Below are 25528 nucleotides of genomic sequence, written 5' to 3' on the forward strand. Positions count from 1 at the left end.
TAAAAAATAGTTATTTACGTATAACAAATAGATCTTTACACGTAACAAATAGTTTTTTACACGAAAAAAAGATTTTTTTTTGCGTAAAAAAGGTTTTCTACCAGAAACAATAAGTTTTTGCCGCGTAAAAATTAGTTTTTTACGTGTAACAAATGATTTTTTTACGCGTAAATTTTTTTTTTTGCGTAAAAAAAGTTTTTTACCAGAAACATTAAGTTTTTGACACGTAACAAAATAGTTTTTTACGTGTAACAAATAGATCTTTACACGTAACAAATAGTTTTATACGCATAAAAAATAGTTTTCCACCAGTAACAAATAGTTTTATATGCGTCAAAAATAGTTTTTTACGAATAACAGTTTTATTCGCGTAAAATAATAAAAATAGTTTTTACGTGTAACAAATGTTTTTTTACACGTAATAATTTGATTAACTTTTACAAAATTTGTATTAAAATATCAATATTTTTGATAAACACGTGGACTGCTCACAAATACACGTCGCGTCACTACGTATTTCTAAGCCGTTAACACGTTTCGTTACAACAAGTTCGTGTCAGGGCCGTCTCGCTAGCTCGTACGTCACGGACTCGTACGTCCCTCGCACGGCTCGTAAGTCCCAGCGCGCGTAAAGAAGTTTCACTCCAAAATGCTTCATAAATCATGTCCTAAAATTGCGTTAGCATCTAGTAATATTTGCTATTCTATTATATAATTATAATTATTTATTATATTATATTATAATTATAACAAGTAACCACAACACTACAACATAAAAAATTATAAACATATAAACTAAAATTCGTAAAATAAATGGCAAATAATATTTATTATTTTTACACACGCCACTGGCACTAGCAGTAGATTGTATTTATCACCGAATATAATATATTCGGGCGCCCCGGCCCGTCCACAATTCAATCCCAGCATCTTTTATCTTCGTCTTTTCAACGCTAACCGCGCCGATCTCGCCTATCTCTTTCTCACAGGATTGATTGTTGAACGGGCAGGGAATTTACGAGCTTGGGAAGTTACTAATTGATATCTTGTGACATCGACCTGCCTCGTCTTTTGCGTGTTTTAATGGACACAAATCGAAAAAAACGCTTCAAACGGTAAAATCGCAAAAAGCGCTTGACACGCAAAAAACGCAAAACGCTAAAACGCTTTCTGTGTGGCCGTGGGCTAAAAATGTGCTACAATACGGATATAGTATAATCCTTTATCTTTAATTTCCTTCTTCATTTGTGTAAAAATACCTAGCTAGTTTTACATAAAACGTTAAATGCCGAAGGCTTATTTTGCTACTAGTGATACGATAACAATATAAAACATAACATAATTGATGTTTCAACAAAGTTACTTTTTAAAAACCCCTAATAATAGCCATACAATGCCTTTGTTCTCTCCCCCTTCACAACCCTAGTACTAAAACAATAACCAGCTAACCGATTTCACCCTCCTGGACCCCCCAGATGTGGTGGGGGTAGGGTTAAAATTACAATAGTCGCCAGATTGACAGCGGATCAAAGTGTTGCCCGGCGATCCGGTCTGCAGGGATTGCCGATCATTGTCGCTGGCCGCAGTCCATTAATAAACTTTACAAGTTTACTCGGCGCACAGTGATGCCAAATCTTCGATTCCTGGACAAAAAAAAATTGAAATAAAACTTCTTTACGCGCGCCGGGAAAAATAATTCCACGCCGTGACACACAAGCTAGCGAGACGAAAAATAGTAATATTTTTATATTTTATAGCTTACGGCCTAGAAATATGTAGTGACGCGACGTGTGTTTGTGTGCAAAATATTGATGTTTTAATTGCTTATAAATTTTTTATTTTACGTGTATAAAACTATTTGTTACACGTAAAAAAGCTATTTTTTACACGTAACAATTATTTTTAGGCGTAAAAAACTATTATATACACGGCCTTGAATGACGGCCGTGAGACGGCTGTGACTCACAAGCCAGCGGGTGGAAAAGTGATAGCTGCTTTGTTGCCAGAGCTCCCCCTTTAGGTGTAGATCTACCGTTTTTGTAAAACAATTTAACTTCGCTATCTCGTATTTAGTATGTAAAAAAAACGTTATGTAAAATTTAGAGTCACAATTTTGATTAGACAGGGTGAGTGTTAAATAAGTGCAAATATTTTCAGGGGTGGTATATTTCGACCCCATGAACATGTCTATGAGGTTTTTTTTGCAAAAAAGAGATGTTGAAAATCGTGCATTTTCTTTTAAATTTTCCTGTATATTTTTCGAAAACTTTTTAGAACTGCCTGTTCACCACAAATTTTCCCACGGTATAATAATAGAAGATTATTTTCTTTTATCTATGGGTATAATCTCTTAATCTCTGATATTACCATAGTTACGGCTTTACTCTATGGTTAAGGCAATAAAAGGGATGCAAATACGAAAAAAATCCGGTGGCTCTCAATTTTTTTTCAAAAAAATCTTTTTTTTAATTTTCAAACTTAAATAACTCGGTTATTTTGGACTTATCTGAAAAATGGTAAAGAGAAAATATGTTTCTTTTATCGAGATCTACCAGCGCTGAAAATATTTGCACTTATTTAAGACTCACCCTGTATATACAAATGCATTATATAGATTATGCAAAAAGAAATACATATTCCACACAAGTAGAGGGAGATGACCGATTCTACGCCTGGAGGAGCAGGCGCAAATCAGCTAAGAACATGTAAAATAGGCTAATAAACAAGAATAAACAGGTTTAAACAAGAAACAACAGCTTTAAAACAAAAATAAACGGGTTTGAACAAAAAATTAACAGGTCTGTTGTTTTAAGCTAAAAAGCGGTTCAAAGCAGTTAAAAGCTGTTGTTTCTTGTTTAAACCTGTTTATTCTTGTTTATTAACCTATTTTACATGTTCTTAGCTGATTTGCGTCTGCTACTCCGGCTCCTCTTGCTCCTCCAGGCGTAGAATCGGCCATCTTCCTCTACTCACACAGTCTATTGGTTGTTTAACGATTAACATTAATTTAAATATAAATCTCCAACATGAATAATGAACAAACCACAGAGTTGAAAATTATTTGGAAGCAATCGAAATAAAAATGAAACTTCTACACCCTTTTTTTTGTTAGAGAAGAGGGGCAGCAATTTACCGCCGAAGTGTGGGGTTCGATGCGACAATGCGATACTAGCCGCATTATACCCACTAAACCCCTCTCCTATGCTAGGTGTGGATGTCAATCGCCGTGAGGCATACGGATGCATCCACTCCTACCTTTACTCGTCACTCCGTCGACGTTGAATCGCTCTAGTTCGTAAACTTAACTTCAATAAGGATGTCGACACACAGCTGGTCAACAGCCTTCCAGCAGTGCTCATCACGCAGCATAACCGTGATGAGGCTTCCCTCAGTCAGAGGTCCTGTGATGGCTTCCGTCTCAGTTCTCAGTGCCGCATGTCGGTCGCATTCCTATAGTACGTGCCCGGCATCCTCTACATCGCCACAAGCTCCGCAGTGGGGAGGGGCAGCTTTTCCGATGCGATGCCTGTAGGCAGCAAACGTACCATGTCCACTCAGAAACTGCACCAAGCAGTAGGTCAGTCTCCCATGGTCTCTCCGTAGCCATGGTCTCAGGTCTGATATCCAGCGCCGAGTCCAGCCGCCCCGATCGCTGCTTTGCCATCTTCTATTCCACAGCTCCAGGAATTTTTCGTTCTTTGCCTTTATAGCACCTTTTTCTAGCCTGTAAGATTCACTCCTATTTCTAGGTTGTAGGTCTAGAGGCATAATCCCAGCGAGCACTTGTCCTGTTTGCTTTGCTTACATACAGGAGCACCGTTCTCTGTGCCCGGTTTAGAGCGTCAACATTCTTTGCGAGCTTGAGAGCGGTTTCGGCCCGTGCAGGTGCAGCATACAGCACAGCAGACGCGTGTGCAGTTGACAGCATCCTGCGTGCCCAATCGCCGGCGCCACCATCGCGCGGCATGAGTCTGGTTAGAGCTCTTGCACTCTCCGCTGCGTTCTTTGCCTTTGTCTGAGTGTGGTAGACAAAGGTGCCGTTTTTGTCTAGCCAGACGCCCAGTCATTTAATCTCGTCCTTAATTGGCACTTGTACTCCCAGAATTTTGACCTCCAAAATCCTACCAGTTCTGGTCTGTCGGTCAGTCTGCAAACTACAGGTCTTTTCAGGAGCTAGTTCTAGCCTTCTGCTTTCTATCCACTGCCTTATATTTTTAGCGGCTATTGTTGCAAGTCTCTTGGCTTCATCCAGACCTTTACCTATATACACAATGGCTAAGTCGTCCGCAAAGGCTATCGTGTAGACGCCACTGGGTTGATCGATGGTGAGGACCGGATCATACATGATGTTCCACAAAAAAGGTCAACTAAAAAAAACTTCACCTAAATTTCTACACCCTGTATCTCCAAAACTAAGCATTTTGGGAGATACATTTATACGAACTTTTTTACTTATTTTTATCTGCAGAATATGCTGCCGGAGGTTCCACCCTGTATATATTCTTCAAATCCTTCAATTTAATAGCTGTTAGTAAGAAGTTTCACTTCAAAATATACTATCAACATATTTGTTTAAAAAAGTAGTTTTTTGTCAACATTTAAGCCCACTGTCCACTGACACGAAACTCCTTGTCTGTCGTATTAGTCCGGGCAGAATTCCGGGATTCCGGGACGCGTGGAGTGCAGGGAGAGGCCGGCTCTCCCTGGCGATCCCGGAAATAATTTGCCCGAGTAAGGTGGGTCCGGTTAGATCCCCAAGGATCGGCCGGCGGATCGCCGGTCCATGGAATTTTCTCCTGAAACGATGTTGTTATTGTCAGTTATCCGTAACACGTATCTGTTTGGGTTCAATGATTATTTAAAAGGGTTTAAAAGGGTGGCATTGGTAAACCACCTTGAATATATTAGCCTAGTATAGCCTTTTATACAGGGTGGCGCCGCTCATAAGCCGCGGAGACTCCAAGGAGAACGACAGTTTGTATTGAAATGAAATTTTGTGAGCATAATATGTAGGTTAATTCAGAGAACTTTTTAAAAATATAGAGAGTTCTACAGGGTGTCCCCAAAAATAGTTACATATTAAAGCTGTCTTTTTTGTAATGGAACACCCTATATATTAATTGATTTTCAGATTCTGGGAGAAAAATAAAGGTCAGTTTTATAAGAGAAGTATATGACTAAAATGTAAGGTTTTTGATATATTTAACATTTTATAGAAATAAGGAAAAAAATTCAATAACGCTACAATTACAATAAAAGCTACCTAAATTGGAATTTACCCGGTATAGCCTAATATGTAGTTAAATTAACTATTGTACTTTAAATCAAATTAAAACTTGATCCAAAAAGTTATACAGGGTGAGACAAAATTAATATTAAACATTGGTCACCTTTAAAAGCATGCTACTCTTTGATTTTAAATGGAACACCCGGTATATTATTCCGATATTCAATGGAGGATTCATGTTTCTTCAAAATACTACTAAAGTTGCCTACCCCTCAAACAAAGATTTTCCTAGATATTTTCATTTACATGATTTGTTCTGAGTAGATCTTTATTTGATAAAATCTGATAAAATCGAAAAAAATTATGTTACTTCAACATAGCTGTCTAATTAGTCCAATTTTAAAAACTAGTTATCATTTTGTGTCAGTTAAAACAAAAAAAATCAGAAATTTGCCGAAAATGAAAACTTATCCTACATCAAAAAGAATTGATATGATTCTGTTAGTTGATGAATGTATATAGTGTGCATTCAGCAATTAATAGAATACTTAAATGCTCCTAATATTATCTAGTCTGATTTTTTTATGCGGATATTTTAAAGACAGTGTTTACAAAACTCGACCAACTATTGTCAACAACATGATAGAAATTATTGTAGCTGCTCTTTGACGTAGAGCTCCACATATGCCTTATAAAATGGAAAGATCCTTTTGAAAAGACAATCATTCTATGCAGTTAACAGGAAAGGAAGCATTTTGAGCATTTGATTTCATCTAGCTAATTTTTGTCACATAATTATAGGTTTATATTTAGTTTTAATTCTGTAATAATTAAAATATGTTTTAAACGTGTATCTTTTTATTACCGTTGAGTATTTTGCTCTACAATATTTAATTTTTGTTAAATTAACAAAAGGTATATCACACAGCCACCCTAGATTTTTTCAAATAATAAAGATCTACTGACGCAAAATCATAAAAATTAAAATATCTAGGAAAATCTTTGTCTGAGGGAAGGAAACCTTAATCATATTTTGAAGATATATAAATTACCCATTGAACACCGGAAAAATATACTGGGTGTTCCATTTAAAACAAAGGAGGAATTTGCTTTTAAAAAACTGATTAATGTTCCATATTAATTTTGTCTCACCCTGTATAACTTTTCGGGTCAAATTTCCATTTGGTTTAACATACAATGGTTACTGTAATTACATATCAGGCTATACAAGGTCAACTAAAATTTAGGTAGGTATTATCGAAATTTAAAATTTACTTTTCATTTTTACAAAATGTGAAATATGTCAAAATCCTTACATTTTAGGCATATGCTTTTTTAATAAAACTCACCTTTATTTTTCTCCTAGAATCCAAAAATCGATATATAGGGTGTTCCATTAGAAAAAAAACAACTTTGATGTGTAACTTTTTTTTGGGGACACCCTGTATAATTCTAGATATTTTTATAAAATGCTTTCAGTTAACCTACATATGCTGCCAAAATTTCATTTCTATATAAACTACCTTTCTCCTCGGAGCTTCCGCGGCGTATGAGCCGTATGAGACCCTGTATAATAGTAATTAATATTTTAAACAGACTGGCTCAAAGGATGTTCAATTAGCTTTAATTAGCAGACAATGCCAATTGAAAACGCCATAATAGCGGGAACTAATTTGAGTTTCTTTGGCACATCGATGCAGTGCGATCTCGTCAGAGAGAGCTACAACGCCAGAATTTAATTACGATGAAATCGGTCAGTTAGAGGAGAAAAAAATAGGAGATAGGCCTCGTTGTTTTGAACCGGAGGAGCTGTTTAAAATCTCATTAGAAAAACAATAGCGGCGGAAATTGCTAGCAATTAGTCAGAGTGCCGCGCGCGGCCAATCTGTCCCAGTCAGAATAATTAACTTAAAACGAGAAATAGGCAGAGAAACTTCTGGAAATTGCAGTTAATTTTTCATTAGAAAACAGGACACTTTGTTCTGGGAATCGAAACAGAACAGAAAGTTCTTACTATAATTTTGCTGATTTAGTTTAATAGATAGACATGTATTAAATAATAAAATGAAATTATACTAAATACTAGCGTGTACCAGCGACTTGGTTCGCGTCGAATTAATGATTTGTAATGGTGATGATAAAGCAAGGTAAGAATTTCCATTAACATACAAACTGGATAAAATTTTCTCATATTTATGTCAGCATGAGAAAAAAACAATATGGCAATATTATTATATAACTTAGTGTCTTCGAAGAATATTAAGAATTTTCTGGCCCAATCAAATTAACAACGAAGAACTGTGGAGAAGAACATCACAAAATCGAATAGATATCGAAATTAAGAAAAGAAAGTGGGGCTGGATTTGGCACATTTTGCGCAGACCCCACAGAGATATCGCTAGACAGGCACTTGAATGGAATCCACAGGGAAGACGTGCCAGGGGAAGACCAAGGAATACTTGGAGAAGAACAGTAACCTCTGTAGCCGAAGAGGTCGGGAAAATATGGGGAGAGATCAAGCAGACAGCTCAGAATAGGATCAGATGGAAACATCTCTTAGAAGCCCTATGTCCCACGAAGGGATGACGGGAACATATTTATATATATATAAGGGAACATATACATATATATATATATATATATATATATATATATATATATATATATATATATATATATATATATATATATATATATATATATATATATATATATATATATATATATATATATATATATATATATATATATATATATATATATATATATATATATATATATATATATATATATATATATATATATATATATATATATATATATATATTATATAACTTGGTAATATTCGAGGGGTAGTTTCATCTCATTGGAATTTGACTTTCGAAAAATTCGTTTGCCAAAAATAAGCTTTTTACGTCAAGCAGTTTAAGCAGAATCGTGGTTAATCAATTACCCAACTTTTTGGAACACCCTGTATGATTTTTTAAAAAAATTCAAAATATGTAAAAAACAAAATAAATTATGCGTCCAAGTGTTTTCCCAAAAGACTAACCGTATAACCGTAATATTTGAGGGGCGTTTTCACCCTCTGGGAATTTGAGTTTCGAGAAACCCCTCCATATCGAACCTCTACACCCACAGTCAATCCGTTTGCCAAAAATCAGCTTTAAACGTCAAGCAGTTTAAGCAGAATCGTGATTACTCAATGGTCATATTTTATGAAACACCCTGTATAAATTTATAAAAAACCTTAAAATATGTAAAACAACAAAATAAAATATACGTGTTTAAGAGTTTTTTCCGAAAAACTCACCGGTTTTTAAATAAAAAATATTTTAATATTTGAGGGATAGTTTCACCCCCTTAGAATTCGAGTTTCGAAAAATCCCTTCTTATCGAACCTAACTAACTATGTAACTTCTAACCCTAAAGTCAATCTGTTTTCCAAAAATCAGCTTTTTACGTCAAGCGATTTAAGCAGGATCGTGATTAATCAATGACCAGATTTTTCGAAATACCCTTTATACATTTTTAGAAAAAAATTAAAATATGTAAAAAACAAAATAAAATATACGTGTTTAAGCGTTTTTTCGGAAACTTGATCGTTTTTTAAATAAATATATTGTAATATTTGAGGGGTGGTTTCACCCTCTTGGAACTGGAATTTGGAAAAATCCCTTCTTATCGAACCTCTACACCCTAGAATCAACCTGTATGCCAAAATTGAACTTCTTACGTTGAGTGGTTTGAGCAGGATCGTGATTAATCAGTATATCAGTCACTTAAGGATTTTATATATTAATATAGATTATATATACTATACTAAATGAAATTTAGACAATTATATTATATACTAAATGAAATTTAGACAAAGATGTTTAAATTTGTTGTATAATTTAAGATACCGAGCAGCTCTTCATTTTATTTTATAGAGCAAATAAGGATTGTAACAGATATTTTATTTAGATTAAAGCTGCAAAAATTAGTTTAAACCGAATTTTATTATTGCTATGTTGGTCACATTGCGCCGTGTTCAGCAATGTTGTCCTTCATTATTTGACAATTATTATCCTAGTGTCAGTTATTATTTTGTATAATATCGTGTTGTTGTTGAATCTTTGTGAGTAATTCTCTTTTTTGCCTATTTTCATAGTCTTTTTTTAAACATTACACTTTTAAGCACAAACACTTCTTTTAAGAACTAAATTTTCGAGTTTTTGTATTGCATTTCTTGAACTTGTGTGTTAAAAATATGCCGAAGCATTTAAACAGTTCTGTGATTATTAGTTTGTGCATTAATAGCATCCTCCTCTTACTTGTTATTACCACTTGTAATAACAAGTAAGAACTTGTTATTAACTAAAATAACTTGTGGCGTTGTAAGATTGTACATCAATAAATAAACAAATAACTCATAATAACGCTTAGAATAATCTTCGTAATGGACTAGTTTATGTCAATATGTAATAAGTAAAATAAGCTATCAGACAAATAAATCAATTAGTTACTAAAATATTAGTTATTAATTTAAAAATAAAACGTAAAAATCTTTAAAAAATGAATAAATATATTGTTTGTCACTTTTCAATTCATCTCATAAATCCATCACAATCTGGCAGCTCTGTCGCCATCGCTTATCACTCAAAGTTGATCACGTGCATCAGAAATTGTTTTGAGATTACCATATATGTCTAATTTTTTTTAAGTACTATATATAAAGAAACGTAAATCATATCAAACAGAGTTATGAAGAGGAATTAATTATCTTCTCTGACTGACATTGTTTTTAATTATTCATCTATTGTATTCCTCTTTATTGAGTTATAACTCATCAAACAGCATCGGGGGTTGGACAAAAGCCGGTATCTCAGACGGTTTTATAGAGGTTAGTTCTCCATCTCTGATACCAGTCATACCGTAGTTTATGACACTTAATAGGTTTCGTCTTAGTGATGAGGAGTGTTGGTGTTTTCCCATTTGCCTTACAGAACATACAGGGTTGTTCACAACATACGACACGGAGTATTGTAGCTAAACGATTAGATTTTTACAAATTGTAAGTTTTGGGTTCGTTGAAGGACTATTAGAGCTACAATTTAAAAATATGTTTACAAGATACAGAGTGTCCCAAATAAATTAAAAATATCAAAGTTGTATTTTTTTAAATGGAACACCCTGTATATTATTACATTTTTAGTTTCTACGATTAAAATAAAGGTAAATTTGATTAAGGTTTATTACAATTAAACCTTACCGTTTCTGAAATATTTTCGATTTTGTGAAATTGCAGTATAAATTTTAAGGCTTTATTTCTCCGAGGGTCTCAATGTTTTTAATGCTAAATATTTACTGAAGTTTATTTACTGATCAGTTATTGTGTTGCAATAATAAAAATTTTACTACCTTATACAGAGTGTCTAAATATTTATTTTAAATAATTATTAGGTTTAAACGGCAATAACTTGTTTAATTTAAATAGAACGCCCTGTATATTTTATGAGAATCAGATGCACAATTTAATTATCTATCAAATTGTATTATACCATTTTTTACCTATCTCTTCAAGTTTCGGTAGAAAATGTATTTTCTTGTAATTTAGAACTCATTTATCAATATACCCATGGAATACTGACATTTTAGATTATTTTTAAAGATGTATCAAATTTTTAAAGAATAAAGATACTAATATTGTCGATATAGTTCGTTTATTTCATTAAAAAAAACTGTTTAAATATTTGTTGAAGAAGACCAATTAATATGATTCCAGTTTTCAAACTACATTAATTGACTGTTTGCGTTGATTAATAATAATTGCTCCAATTACTAGAAAACTGAATTATGTATGTGTATTAGACAGTGTGCTAAAAAAACTAACACCTTAAAAATTATATTTGATTTTTTGACAAATGCTTATTTATAACAACAGAGACGATCATTTTCATAACTTATTAATATAACCTTAATCAAATTTACCTTTATTTTAATCGTAGAAACTAAAAATGCAATAATATACAGGGTGTTCCATTTAAAAAAAAATACAACTTTGATATTTTTTATTTATTTGAGACACTCTGTATCTTGTAAAAATATTTTTAAATTGTAGTCCTTCAACGAACCCAATACTAACAATTTGTAAAAATCTAATCGTTTAGCTACAATACTCCGTGTCGTATGTGGTGAACAACCCTGTATAGCTGGAATATTTAAGAGAGTGATCCAACCTTTAATTCTGTAACTTTTATTCTAGTTTCTTAGTATTTATGTTCTTATACAAAATTATTTCTTCTGTTTCAGAAACTGCTTGGTAGGAAAGGACTACGAAATCAAAATCTCTGACGTAGGCTCCTACAGGGAGATTTACTCGCAGGATTATTGCAGAGTGGTTGGTCCTGAACCTGTACCCTTAAGATGGATGGCTTGGGAGTCAGCCTTATTGGTAAGAAAAATGTTCTTCCTTAAACCCTTTTTTTTGTAATTTAGTAATGATGACAAGCATATTAAATTAATTCTCAGATTGAAATTCTCTTATAAATAGATTAGTTTTCTATGAAATCTAACTGTTCTAACAAATATGTTGTTTATTTCAGGGTAAATTTTCATCCAAAAGTGATGTGTGGTCGTTTGCAGTACTCCTGTGGGAAATCCTCACTTTTGCCAGGGAACAACCGTTCGAATGGCTTAGTGACGACAAAGTTCTGGAAAATCTAGCCCAGTACTATGAGAATAGCGGGAAACAGGTAAATAAAAGTACATATTTACAAAAACGATTGAAATACACCAAGGTTATAACTGTAACCAAACCACGTTGCCTTCTAGCAAGCCAATAGAATGTGGAGTACCTCAAAGCTCAGTACCTACTAGGCCCTATTTTGTTTCTTTTTTTATTAACGACATTGCTAACATAAACATCAGTGGTAAAATATGTCTTTTTGCGGACGACACTAGCTTCACTTGGAGCAACAAGGACGTCACGGCACTTCATAGGATTACATCAAATGACTTAATCACCATTAAATCTTGGTGCGATTCGAACCTCCTGAGTCTCAACATTTCTAAAACTAAAGCTTTGTCGTATAAAAACTCGCTGCAGTCTTTAGTACTTAACAACACCACCATTGATGTCGTAAAATCTGTAAAATTCTTAGGGCTTGTTGTGGACAATTCTCTGAAATGGGACATACATATCGAAGCTTTGTCGAAAAAATTGAGCTCTGCCTGTTTTGCATTAAGGTCTGTTTCTAAGGAGCTTAACTTGTCAGTGGCTAGAACTGTTTATTATGCACTTTTTGAGTCGCACCTCAGATATGCCCTTCCATTTTGGGGTACGTGTTGTGCGACTCAATTTGACCGCATTTTCAAGCTCCAGAAGAGAGCTGTTCGATATTCACTGGGACTAAACAGCAGAACTCATTGCCAGGACTTTTTTGAAAAATTAAAAATATTAACTCTTCCTTCCTTATTTATATTTGAATGTTTTTACCTAATACACAAGCATGTGCATGTGCATCAGCTTCTCAAGAAAGGCCATCTCACACTTATCTACTCAGGAACGCGGAGCAAGATCTTTATCTACCTACCCCACGCTCAGAGTTAGTTAAAAGTTCAATATTATACAACTCGAAAAAAATGCACAATCACCTGCCATTTGAAATAAAAGTATTTATTTATTTATATTTATAACTGTTGTAATTATCTAATATTTCCCATTTTTTACTGTTCATTTCATTGTTTATTTTCTTTTTCATTATTAACCAGCATTAACTCATAATACCCTTGGAAAAAAAAGAACTCTGAAAGAGCCCTTAATGACAATTAAGACCTACGCGAAACAAAATACTTGCCCTTAATGCCCTTAATACACCATCGGAACGTATAAACGTGTAGCGAGGGAAATAAGAATAATAGAAAAGGGAGAGAATAATACCTTTATTACGATTTAATGAGATTTGCTGAAAGAAAACGTTGAAAAAAAGATACAACGGTATTGTGTGGCGCTGAATGAAGCTAACATACAAATAATTATATGTAAGGCAAACATACGCGTAAAAAATAGAAATAGAAATGGGAGTATAAGGTTATTGTGTACTGTAGTATTTGAATTTTATTGTGTAGATATAGGGTAAGTTTTTAATAGATTAATAGTTATTTTTTATACAAGACACAGATTAATAGTTATTTTTTATACAAAAAAAGTATTATTTAATATTTTTGTAATATATTAAAAATATTTTTTTTATTTGTCCTAATGACACATGTTTTACCATATACATGATATGGGAATTAAAACAAATCGGACTTCCATTGTTCTTTGTTTTTACTTATACCGAGTGCGTCTCAAAAGTGGCCCACCCCTATAACTTTTTTGTTTTTTCAGATAAAGATTAAGTTATAACAAAAATAAATGGATTGGAATGGACGTCCTTTGCCTTTTTTCTGTCATCTTCTATTAAAATCGAGTTTGAACACGTATACTTCTCTATTTTCTATAGATATAGATATTTATATCTTCGAGAGTAGTGTATAGGTGGTTCTAGATATTAAAGTGGCTATTCATAAATAAAGCACAACAATAAACTAAATTTTAACTAACCCTTTTAGAACACATACCGTGCGGGCAACTGTTACTTTTGGGTCGGCATTTACATGTGTGGAAGTAAATCGCATAGGGATCTTATTAAGTCGGAGTGAGAGAACTGCGACCGACGGACGCGACGCGCGACGGTGTGCTGTTGCGGCGTTGCCGATACGCCTTTCCCTTTCAAGTGAAGTAAAATCACGATCGCAAACCGCTTATTTTTTTCAACAGATAACTAAAATCATTAGACATGTTTTTGAGCATCTGAAATGGAATTATAAGGATATCGTTAGGGTGTCATTTTTTTATAACGAGAAAACGTCAGTAATCGCGATAATTTAAAAACTGAACTTTTTAACACATAACAGGCCATAACTCAAGAACGACTTTAGATATTGAAACAACTTTTTTTATTTTCAAGATCGGATATTTTACAATATGTTTACATAAGAAAAATTCGATAAGGTTGTTTTTTCCATTCAAAAATTGTAAACAATCCATCCATTTACTTTTAGAGCATAGCAATTTTCAGCAATCGTGTAATTTTTTTATTGATAAAGATTTTCACATACTGTCTACAAAGAAAATACAGCAGAAATATTAACAAAGTTCTTGAAAAAACTACAATCTATTATTTCTAATAGATTTCGAGATATCGATTTTTGAATTCAGAGTTCTAATAGCGCGACCACTGTCGAACACCCACTCAATTCCACTTATTTTTACCAAAAATGCAAGTGTTTCTAGCTTGCACTTAAAAAAAATCAAGCTAGAGGGAAAATTACAACGACTCGTTAATAAATAAACAAATCAAGTATCACGAGACGTAATTAAATCGTGAAGCTGAACGCATCACGTACACCTTTCCCTAGAACTTTAAGTACTGACAGAGGTATTGATTGGGTCGACCGGTTAATTGCGACAAATCTGCTATATCCCCTTCTACGTCTGTTAGCGATGTACACAGTTTCTCGGTTTATTTCATACGTTTGGCAACGTGTTTACTGTCCTCTCTTTGTTCAGTACATTATAAACGCATTGTACTCTTCTTACATACGGAAATCTCGGCCCAAGACTAACCTTTGTATATCCCTAAATCGAAATTTATCTGTATCTCAAACGTAGTAGTTTCTGTTAAATTTATATAGAAACCGATTCGTTATTATTAGGGCTCATGTTTTAATAAAGACCCTAAACGTTCAAGCTGTATAGCCAGTATATTATGTAATAAATTATTTACATCTCTCATGTCACCCAGAAATCCTAGCTATGATAGTTTATCACTTATTTATGGTTACAGTCGTTGGTTGTTGTACGCTTCTCGAGTTAAATTATGCATGTACAGTGCATTATGCATTTAGAAAATTGAAGAAAGTTGTTCGACGTCTGTATATGCAGTTAAAAAGTTTGTCTAACAAACTAAAATTAAATAAATATACATTTTTCTTTGAACGAGTCTACTTAAGAAATTGAAATATATATTTTTTTGGATAATGCAATTTATTTCTTTGTCAAGGATAAACTTAAAAGAAAAATGATAATGAATTTAAATTAAAAATGCAAGAATTCTAATGAAAGAACTTATATCCTTTAAAGGAAGAAACATAGACTTTTTTAATTTATTCCAATACTAACGTGTACCAGCGACTTCGTTCGCGTCGAATTAATCATTTGTAATGGTGATGATAAAGCAAAGCAAGAATTTCCATTAACATACAAACTGGATAAAATTTTCTCACATTTATGTCAGCATGAGAAAAAACAATATGGCGATATTATTATATAACTTGGTAATATTTGAGGGGTAGTTTCATCTCGTTGGAATTTAACTTTCGAAAAATCCGTTTGTCAAAAATTAGCTTTTTACGTCAAGCAGTTTAAGCAGAATCGTGGTTAATCAATTACCCAGCTTTTTGGAACACCCTGTATGATTTTTAAAAAAAATTTAAAATATGTAAAAAAACAAAATAAATTATGCGTGTCCAAGTGTTTTCCCGAAAGACTAACCGTTTTTTAAATAACTAATATTGTAATATTTGAGGGGCGTTTTCACCTTCTTGGAATTTGAGATTCGAGAAACCCCTCCTTATCGAACCTCTACACCCCACAGTCAATCCGTTTGCCAAAAATCAGCTTTAAACGTCAAGCAGTTTAAGCAGAATCGTGATTACTCAATGGTCATATTTTATGAAACGCCATGTATAAATTTATAAAAAATCTTAAAATATGTAAAACAACAAAATAAAATAAACGTGTTTAAGAGTTTTTCCGAAAAACTCACCGGTTTATATATATAAAAAATATTTTAATATTTGAGGGATAGTTTCACCCCCTTAGAATTCGAGTTTCGAAAAATCCCTTCTTATCGAACCTCTACACCCTAAAGTCAATCTGTTTTCCAAAAATCAGCTTTTTACGTCAAGCGCTTTAAGCAGGATCGTGATTAATCAACGACCAAATTTTTCGAAACACCCTTTATACATTTTTTTAAAAAAAAAAAATATGTTAAAAAACAAAATAAAATATATGTGTTTAAGCGTTTTTTCGGAAACCTGACCGTTTTTTAAATAAAAAATATTGTAATATTTGAGGGGTGGTTTCACCCTCTTGGAACTGGAATTTCGAAAAATCCCCTCTTATCGAACCCCTAGAATCAATCTGTATGCCAAAATTGAGCTTCTTACGTGGAGTGGTTTGAGCAGGATCCTGATTAATCAGTATATCAGTCACATAAGGATTTTATATATTAGTATAGATAAATAAATATATTGCACAGGCATCTCTAGAAGTTAGTAATGTATGGCTATCCCTTCTTTGATTATTTTTTTAAGTAAGTTTACCTAGGTGGAAAAAAACAGCATCAGAATTACACTTTTTTACACTTTTATCTTATAAAATTGAACGAAAGTTTAATTTTTATCGTAGTACCAGTTAAAAAAAGAATACAAAAAATATAATTTCAAAGTTATATGGAGTTAGGATTGGTATGCAAAATAAATTGCGAAATAAATCTAAATTTTCATGAGAAAAAATGTCGGAAAAGTTTCGTGTGCGTAACAAAATCTGTTTGAATAATTTTTCTAATTTATGTATGAAGTAATATTAACTTAATATTACTTTTCATTTTATCTTGAACCAATGTTATACGAAGCTGAAACAAAATGTATAATATATACAGGGTGGTCCGAACTGTATTCCGGAAACTTCGGCAACATATTCTGCAGATAAAAATGAGTAAAAAAGTTCGTATAAATGTATGTTGTAAAATGCTTAGTTTCGAGGATACAGGGTGTAGAACTTTCAGTTTTATTACGGTTTTTTTCAAATAATTTCTGAAGTACCGTCAATATTTGGATGAAAATGTCTGAGAGTCTTTTTCAACATGAGAAATTTGATTTTGATGCCAATATGGCTCCTACTTGTAGAGGGCGCCATCTACGTATTTATTAACTGGTTTGAAGAGCAATAACTTTTCGTCCGTACCTGTATAAAACTAGCTAGTTAAAAAATATACATTTGCGACGTTTTTTACGTAAAAAAGGTCTCTTGGTAAAAATCGCTACGGGTAATAGTTCTCGAGATATTTGGAATAGAAATTACCAATACCCGTCATCATTGACATAAATTAAACACGTTGACTAAATAGTTATTAGACTAAAATCATAAATTTGAAATGTTTTTGTGCCAAAAGTTCAACAGAAACTGTTTTATCATCATTTATTCGAAGAAAAAATTATATTCAAATACTACTTCTTCGTTTTTCTTGATAGAACAATAAACACATATTTAATAAATATTATTTATTAAACTATTGTAGGTTAATTAAATAAAAATAAACTGGTATAAATTTAAATAAGTCCATAAACTAAACCAAGCCATCTTGATTACAATTTTATTGAAATCGCTTTTTATTCAAAATCTGAGCGAGATAGGCATAGGAAACCCTAATATAGTTTGAAAGAGCATTTACATCTGCTTCGATTTATTTAAAAAAATACATAGTGTTGCATTCGAAATAACGAAGTTTTTATGTAAAATAAATATTTAAAATAAACCAGCAATTTTTGATACCCCTGTATACATTTAAGGAAGGAATAACATGTTTCTGTAAAGTTGATTTCCCTACCTTCAAACTCAGCACAAGAACTAATTCTGAAAAGTAATGTACAGGGTGTTAATAATCTATTCTATTTTAGCATGCAAATTTAAATATCTTTCAATATCGCAAAAACCAAAAATTTTAAACATATTTAACCCTTATAATAAATACCTTTTTTGGGCCCAAGAATCCAAAAATGAATTAAAATCATAGATTTAGGAAGAACAGATATCACATTTTGCATTTTAACCCAATCAAACAATCGGAGGTTGACTACGTACTGTAAAAACCAACTGAGATAGAGAAGGCGACATTGCCACATCTCAAATTTGCACCTATCTACTTAGTTTGATTTGCAGAAAAGGTGACTTTAAAACCTTCACCGAATATCAATAAATCTCAATTTCTTAATTAAATTAATAGTTTATTTTTAAAGAAGCATGCGTAATAATATGTTATTAACCAGAGGATATATGCGTTACTATTAAAGGACATGTTTACTGTTTAATGTGCTGAAACGTCTAGAACTATTGGCAACGTCGCTGCTAGTCTTCCAGAATGAAATGAGCCGTCCGTCCCACCATCCCTCGCGACGACCCTTGGTCCGTTATAGCGTACTACGTTTAGCTTACGGTGTGTTTGAAGTCGGAATCAAGTCCGAAGTGAACTTTTCAGTGTTTTTCAGTAGTTTTTGCTTTTGTTTAACGTACTTTTGAATCTACGAATTTTCAATATGGTACGACAGTGTCAAATGTGTGGAAAAATAAGCTCAAATTATCCGAATTTGTCTTTTCACAGGTAGGTATTGTTTCCGCCGCGCCGTAATCGCCGTACATAGGCGTCCCACAAGGGAGCCTCTCACAATTAAAATAATTTCTAATTATATTTGTTGAATTTTGAGCTATTAAAACAAGAACGTAGTAGCCGGTAATTGAATTATAATTCGTCTCAATTACAACTTAACTGTTGTAGATCATAACAAATTTGAATATAAACGTTGCATTTGAAACTTTATTATAAGCCAGAAAGTGACATTTTTTTTCTTAAAATTGCGTCATATTTTGGTCATTATATACGATATTCTAAAGGAATTTTGCTCAACAAATAAACCAAGGTGTTTACCCGCCCTTTTTTACATTTTATTGCATTATTATATCTGCCCCTTCGGCCTCGTTTATACAATTTTTTACCACCCTACCTTTTTTTTAGAATGGGACGAACTGTAAATAATTCTTAGGCTACTAGTTGTATACATACCTATATACAGAGTGACCCAGGCCTCCAAAAAAGCTTTTTACCTATTACGTTTTTGGTTTGTAATTCTTATTTCAATTTTTTACATAAGATGGGGGCCATTGTGACGCACATTTTCAAAATATTTTTGTCAACATACAGGGTGATTCAAACCGCAATACATATGCTTAATACAGTTCATGAAGATTGGGACATTTAACTAAAATTTGATTGTCTGATGAAGCTACCTTTAAAAGTAATGTTAATTATGCGACAGAAATCCCATACTGTAGCACACAGATTTGATACTTTTAATGATAAATGCCTTCTATTGAGAGACTAAAAGGTAATTGCCTCGTATCAGAACCATCATAATACAAGAAGAAGACCGAAAGTCAAATCTTGTCTTATATTTTCAAAAAAACACAATTTTCTCGTTAAATATTGATTTTAGGTATAGGAAGTTATTAATAATACAAGATTAAACAACTATTACACAGTACTTTACGGGAAGCTATCGATTGCGAACTAACTAAATCGTTACTAATTACTAATTTTAAAAAGTTCTTTTTAAGATCAAAAAAAGTAAAACTAAAACCTAAATTATCATTTTAGATTAGACGGGAAGTTCTAAATAATGTTGCCTATTCTAAACAAGAAAAATTTATTTATACGTTTCTAATTAATCTAACACATTAATCTTAACATCTCTAATTAAATTTGGACGCAAATAATATTTCTCTTTGCTGTAGGTAATTTTCTCAGGGAAAATACGTAAATAAAAATGACTTTTTAAGTCAAAAAAAGTCAAAAGGACAAGTTATTCTAAAAAAGGACAGGTGGCAACCCTAGGTATTTCTGGAATGGAAATTTAATGGCAAATCTACAACTTTAGTTTGAAAATATGTTCCGGCCACCTATGTTTACAAAAATGTCTAAAATGTGCTTTACCATTGCCTCCATATTCTGAAAAAAAAATTGAAAGAAAAGTCACCAACCACAAACCTAATATAGAACTGTTTCGGAAGCCTGAGTCACCCTGTAAATATTCAAAAGTAACTGAAAGTTTATATAGAATTAACTGAAAGTTTAAATTGAAAATTTACGTTGGAGCGATTTTCGAAAACTACCTACTAACGTTTCAACATAAGTATATGTGGGATATTAATTATATTATTATATTAGACCTTATAACAAAACTCATCTGACGAAAAAGTGTTAATCTAGTATATTAATATGGAGTAAACATTTTACTAATTACCTTACTTTTACTTTACTAATTAAATTCGTTCCAAAAAAACGATACGCCACTGGCCATTAGAACAATCCAAATGCGCCTAGTTGCCGGGGTCGGAAATTTTAGACTTCTCTGTCTCTTCTGTCCTTGTTTGACACATTGGAATGTTTGATACACTACCAACGAGTATTTATGAATGAGATGTTCGGTCTATATTTATAATGTCTTTGATTAAAATACCGGGTGTTCCATAAGAGAAAATATAACTTTGGTATGGATCTTAGTTCTGAAACACCCTGTACATTTCAAAATAATTTTAAAGTGTGCCCACATTACCTCCCCACATATACCCATAAAATATTTTGTTTCTACATCTTTCCGTTTTCGTATAATCGACCGAGGTGAAGGAGGTGCGCCACCCTGTATGTGCAAATATACCAATATTAACAAAAAAAATTCTTAACTTGTTCATGGCTTAAGATAAGGGAACACATGAACGTATCTCTAAATATTTAAAAAATATCTTAGTAGTAATATTTTGTTGATTTTTTTAAGATACATTTTTTGGCTGTTGCCCAGTGATACTGTCGCGACCTAGCTGGGGGTTGTTTGCTAGGGTCGCTATACCAGGTTCTCACTCTCAATCAAAACAACCATTGAACAAAATACACATTTATTTAATATAAAGTTCACAGTATAATACAATTTTGGGGAATGCCAAGACTTAATGGTTTAGTTAACTAAGTACTTACAGGAACATCTTCAGTCTGCGCTGTCTTCAACTAACGGACTGATAACGCGAATTACTGACCGTAATAATGCGACTCACATCGACCGACTGACCAGCTCGCCTCTCTTTAGCATACATTTTTATATTTCCTATCCCTCGTGGTCATCGCCTGTTACGTCGTTCAATCTGTTTTCATCTAATTACATTCACCCGGCTATGACCATGAGGAAATCGAACTTTGGTAGCCTGCGTTTGATTATCGACCCGAGATTGTTGTATTTTAATTGTTTAATTATCAATGTTATTTAAAAACATATCTGTGTCGATGTCATGCAGGTAACCGATCTCTTGGGCCTATATCAAATTGGTTTACTCGAATTATATTTTATTTACTAGGATTATATTATTTGTGTTTTTTCCCCAATTTGATCTAAACCCAAGTTGACATCTATTTAAGTCTTGACAATACTAATCATCTTTTTGTTCCAGATTTACCTGGACCTGCCGCACAACTGCCCCAAAGAAATCTACGACCTGATGCTGGAGTGCTGGAACCGCAACGAAACCGATAGGCCCTCCTTCAAGGAGATCCACCTGTTCCTGCAACGGAAAAATCTCGGTTTCAAGCCTGACCTGCGCTGACGGCATCGGCACGTGCAGGACCGGCTGCTGCGCTTGTACGACAATAATTTCGAACAGCTGAGCGACGCGCTGAAGACGATGATGTGGTGCGCAGATGTTGAGACGTAGACTATGTGGTGTAGTTTTTTGATAAATATATGCCTAGTGTTCGAGTCTGCGTTGGTTAGACTTTTGGTATAAGGATGTAATGTGGAGAAATGTTGAGAGTATTTTGTGTTTGTGAAGGTAATACTGAACAGGTAAATGCAAACAAATGTTTATTGCTTTCAGGCAAAGATGTTTTGTACAAAGTAGTTTATAATAGTAAGTTTATTTTTTTCTTAAAAAAAACCATCACGGGTGTATTATTTTTTGTGAGGTGCATATAAACAACAGGGACGGACAATACCGGGTGCATCTCAAAAGTGGCTCACCCCTATAAGTTTTTTATTTTATTAGATAATAAAACGAGATTTGGTATGTTAATACCCAAGTAGCATCTATCTGACTTCGAACTAAATCTGACCTGAAGCGACGTCAGACTTTGTGCAAATTTAGGTCAGGTGCTGGTGATACTACCGGTGACGTCGCTTTCCTATTAAAAACGACGTCGTTGGATCCGAGTCGGTAAATCCAACGATCTGTCGACGTACAAAATAACAACGTACCATTTTTATTAATTTCCCAACGTCGTTCCCACGTTGGCTTGCACGACGTACATATACTTGAACTAGCCCGACGTCTACCCGTTGTCCGAATAGGATACGTCACACTGATAATACCGAAAGTAACGTCCAATTATATTTTGTTGTATTTTATGTTCATATTTATAACCTAATTTACGTATCTCTATTTACGTCCGTAAATACAACCCATTAAGTAGCATTTGCGTAACTTAATTTTTTTATTATGCCTAAAAAAAACACTAAAAAGGCATTTAGACATTCATCTACATTTTACAGAAAGTGGTCGAGGCTTTTGCGAAATAATAATAGTAGTAGTGATGTCTTGTCTCCACCCATAAATGCTTTTTATCAGGAAGAGATGCTGCATTACACTGGTGCATCTTAATTTCATTTTTTAGCTTAGGAAACCAGCAGACCCCATCCTCCGCCCACATGTGAGGTACTGGTTCCAATTCTTTTAAATTTTGTATATATATACTATCTTAAAAAAGTGGCTGCCCTTTTTTTAAGGAGAAAACAAAAACTAAAATATAGTTGCACAAATCCAAAAATCACTGATACGCAAAGTGATGTTACGTGGCGTACGTTGGAATTATATACGTCATAATACGATTGCCGGTCGTCCGGTTTGATGACTTCGGTCGTGTGAGACGACTAATGTTGGAGACCCGGTCGGAATTGGTATATTGGTAGTTCATATTAAGTCGGACACAGAAATCCGCCATTCTTAACAAGTATTCGATTGTCAGCCATTTTAAAATCGTTTTTGTTTTAAAATTTATATTCACATTTCCATTTCTAGTAGAATAATATTGATAAGGTTGAGTTTGGGGGGAACCACAGTACAGTTTTATGATTAAACCAGCTAGAAAATTAAAAAAATATTTTGCGAGTTACTTTTTTATAGATATTTTTATTTCATAAATCTACCTAATTTTGAAGGCGCTCGTTGTTTTCCGGAGTATTTTAATCAGATATATCAAACAAGTGCCTTCCGTTGACAAAACTGATGTCTGGATTAATGATTCAGAATTATTATAATATGAAATTAGATAGGCAGTTATAGTTATATTCGAGGAGTGATTATGAATCCATTTGTAATTAGATAGTTTGGTTAGGTTTTTATGTATTCTTGGTAGCGAATATGAAACCAAACGTAACGTAAGTGCTTAGCCACGAATTTTAAGTGACTAAAATCCAACGTAATATGACGTTGGTAATTGGTAGAATTACATTCCCTATTAGGTCAGATACCGACGTCGAGGCGACCCGAATCTGTATTCCCCATTTAGGTGCAAATAAGGGTCGTCAGGCGGTCGAACCGACGTTGGTACCCGACGTCGGGTTTATTGAACGCGACGTATACCCAACGTTAGATAACGTCCAAATGCTACTTGGGTATATGACATAAATTAGGATTGATTGACGTATTCAATTGTTTTCTGTCACTTCCTGTTTCACAGGAAATGACTATAACTTTTGATTTTAATGGTACTGTCGCGTCGGTGTTTTGTTGCTTTATTCGAGAGAAAATGATACTCTCAACAGAATGACATATCATATGTCAACTTTTGACATTTTTGAATATGGTTTACTTTCGCACTAAAAGAGGTTCTACTGCAACAATGTTAGATTGCACGGTCTGCCAGTAATTTTTATGATTTTGCATCAGCAGATCTTTATTATTTGAAAAAATCTAGGTGGCTGTGTGATATACCTTTTGTTAATTTAGCACAAATTAAAGATTGTAGAGTGAAAGACTCAACAGTATTAAAAAGATACACGTTTAAAACATATTTTAATTATTACAGAATTAAAACTAGATATAAACCTATAATTACGTGATGAAAATTAGCTAGATGACATCAAATGCTCAAAATTCTTCCTTGCCTATTGTATGACACAAAATGATAACTAGTTGTGAAGGTTGGACTAACTAGACACCTATGTTGAAGTAACGTCAGACATATCACAGCCACCTAGATTTTATCAAATAATAAAGATCTATTCAGATCAAATCATGTAAATGAAAATATCTAGGAAAATCTTTGTTTGAGGGGTAGGCAACCTTAATAGTATTTTGAAGAGACATGAATTCTCCATTGAATATCGGAATAATATACTGGGTGTTCTATTTAAAATAAGAGAGTAACATGCTTTTAAAGGTGACCGATGTTCAATATTAATTTTGTCTCACCCTGTATAACTTTTTGGATCAAGTTTTAATTTGATTTAAAGTACAATAGTTAATTTAACTAAACATTAGGCTATACTGGGTAAATTCCAATTTAGGTAGCTTTTGTTGTAATTTAAAAATTGTTCTTTATTTTTAGAAAATGTTAAATATGTCAAAAACCTTACATTTTTGGTCATATACTTCTCTTATAAAAGTCACCTTTATAATTTTTTTTTTCTCACAGAATCTGAAAATCAATTAATATATAAGGTGTTCTATTATAAAAAACACAACTTTGATATGTAAATTTTTTTGGGGACACCCTGTAGAACTCTATATTTTTAAAAAGTGCTCCGAATTAACCTACATATGCTCACAAAATTTCATTTCAATATAAACTGTCGTTCTCCTTGGAGCCTCCGCGGCGTATGAGAGGCGCCACCCTGTATAGGGATGGAGGCTCCATTTTGGAAAACACACCAGGTATAGAGTACTAAAAAAGTTTAATTTAATTTAACAATCAAAAAATATTAAATTCTATAACCGGTTGTAGCAAAAATTTTCTTGTTAGCTAACATTAATTTTATGCATTTACAAGCTACAACCACAGATTAGGTATCCTATAAGTATACAGATAAAAATCTTGTCCGTAATTCGTGGTACGAAAATTGATTTTTATGACGATGTGCAAACGGGTAAAATTTCCTGTGTGCAAAAATAAACTCGCGTAAAATAACAATAAGCGTAATAGAGAGATATCGCTAAACCGAATAGCGGGCATGGACGTTAATAAGGCCAGGTGTTATTTCCTTTACGTGAGGTGGTATTAACTCTCTTCATTTATAGTTATCGGATCGGAAAGAATTCTGTTCGCGGCGCGTCCGCTATTTAAACTTAACATAACTTTGAATTTAAAACTTTGAAATTGTTTTGTTTACTAGGTA

The 25528-nt window shown here is 33.2% G+C and overlaps 1 protein-coding gene across 1 annotated transcript in view; it reads left to right on the forward strand.

Moving 5' to 3' along the window:
* LOC115890197 (epithelial discoidin domain-containing receptor 1-like) overlaps positions 1–22023 on the forward strand; it is a 189530-nt gene extending 167507 nt beyond the window's left edge. Inside the window, exons 16-18 of the mRNA XM_030910358.1 lie at positions 11522–11663; positions 11815–11964; positions 21591–22023. Of these exons, the coding sequence (XP_030766218.1) occupies positions 11522–11663; positions 11815–11964; positions 21591–21743 (445 nt within the window). The 3' untranslated portion in view covers positions 21744–22023. The remainder of the gene's footprint in view (positions 1–11521; positions 11664–11814; positions 11965–21590) is intronic.
* The last annotated feature ends 3505 nt before the right edge of the window (positions 22024–25528 follow it).

The sequence above is a fragment of the Sitophilus oryzae genome, unplaced genomic scaffold (assembly GCF_002938485.1).
Source record: "Sitophilus oryzae breed Bouriz unplaced genomic scaffold, Soryzae_2.0 scaffold_85_pilon_pilon, whole genome shotgun sequence".
NCBI lineage: Eukaryota > Metazoa > Arthropoda > Insecta > Coleoptera > Curculionidae > Sitophilus > Sitophilus oryzae.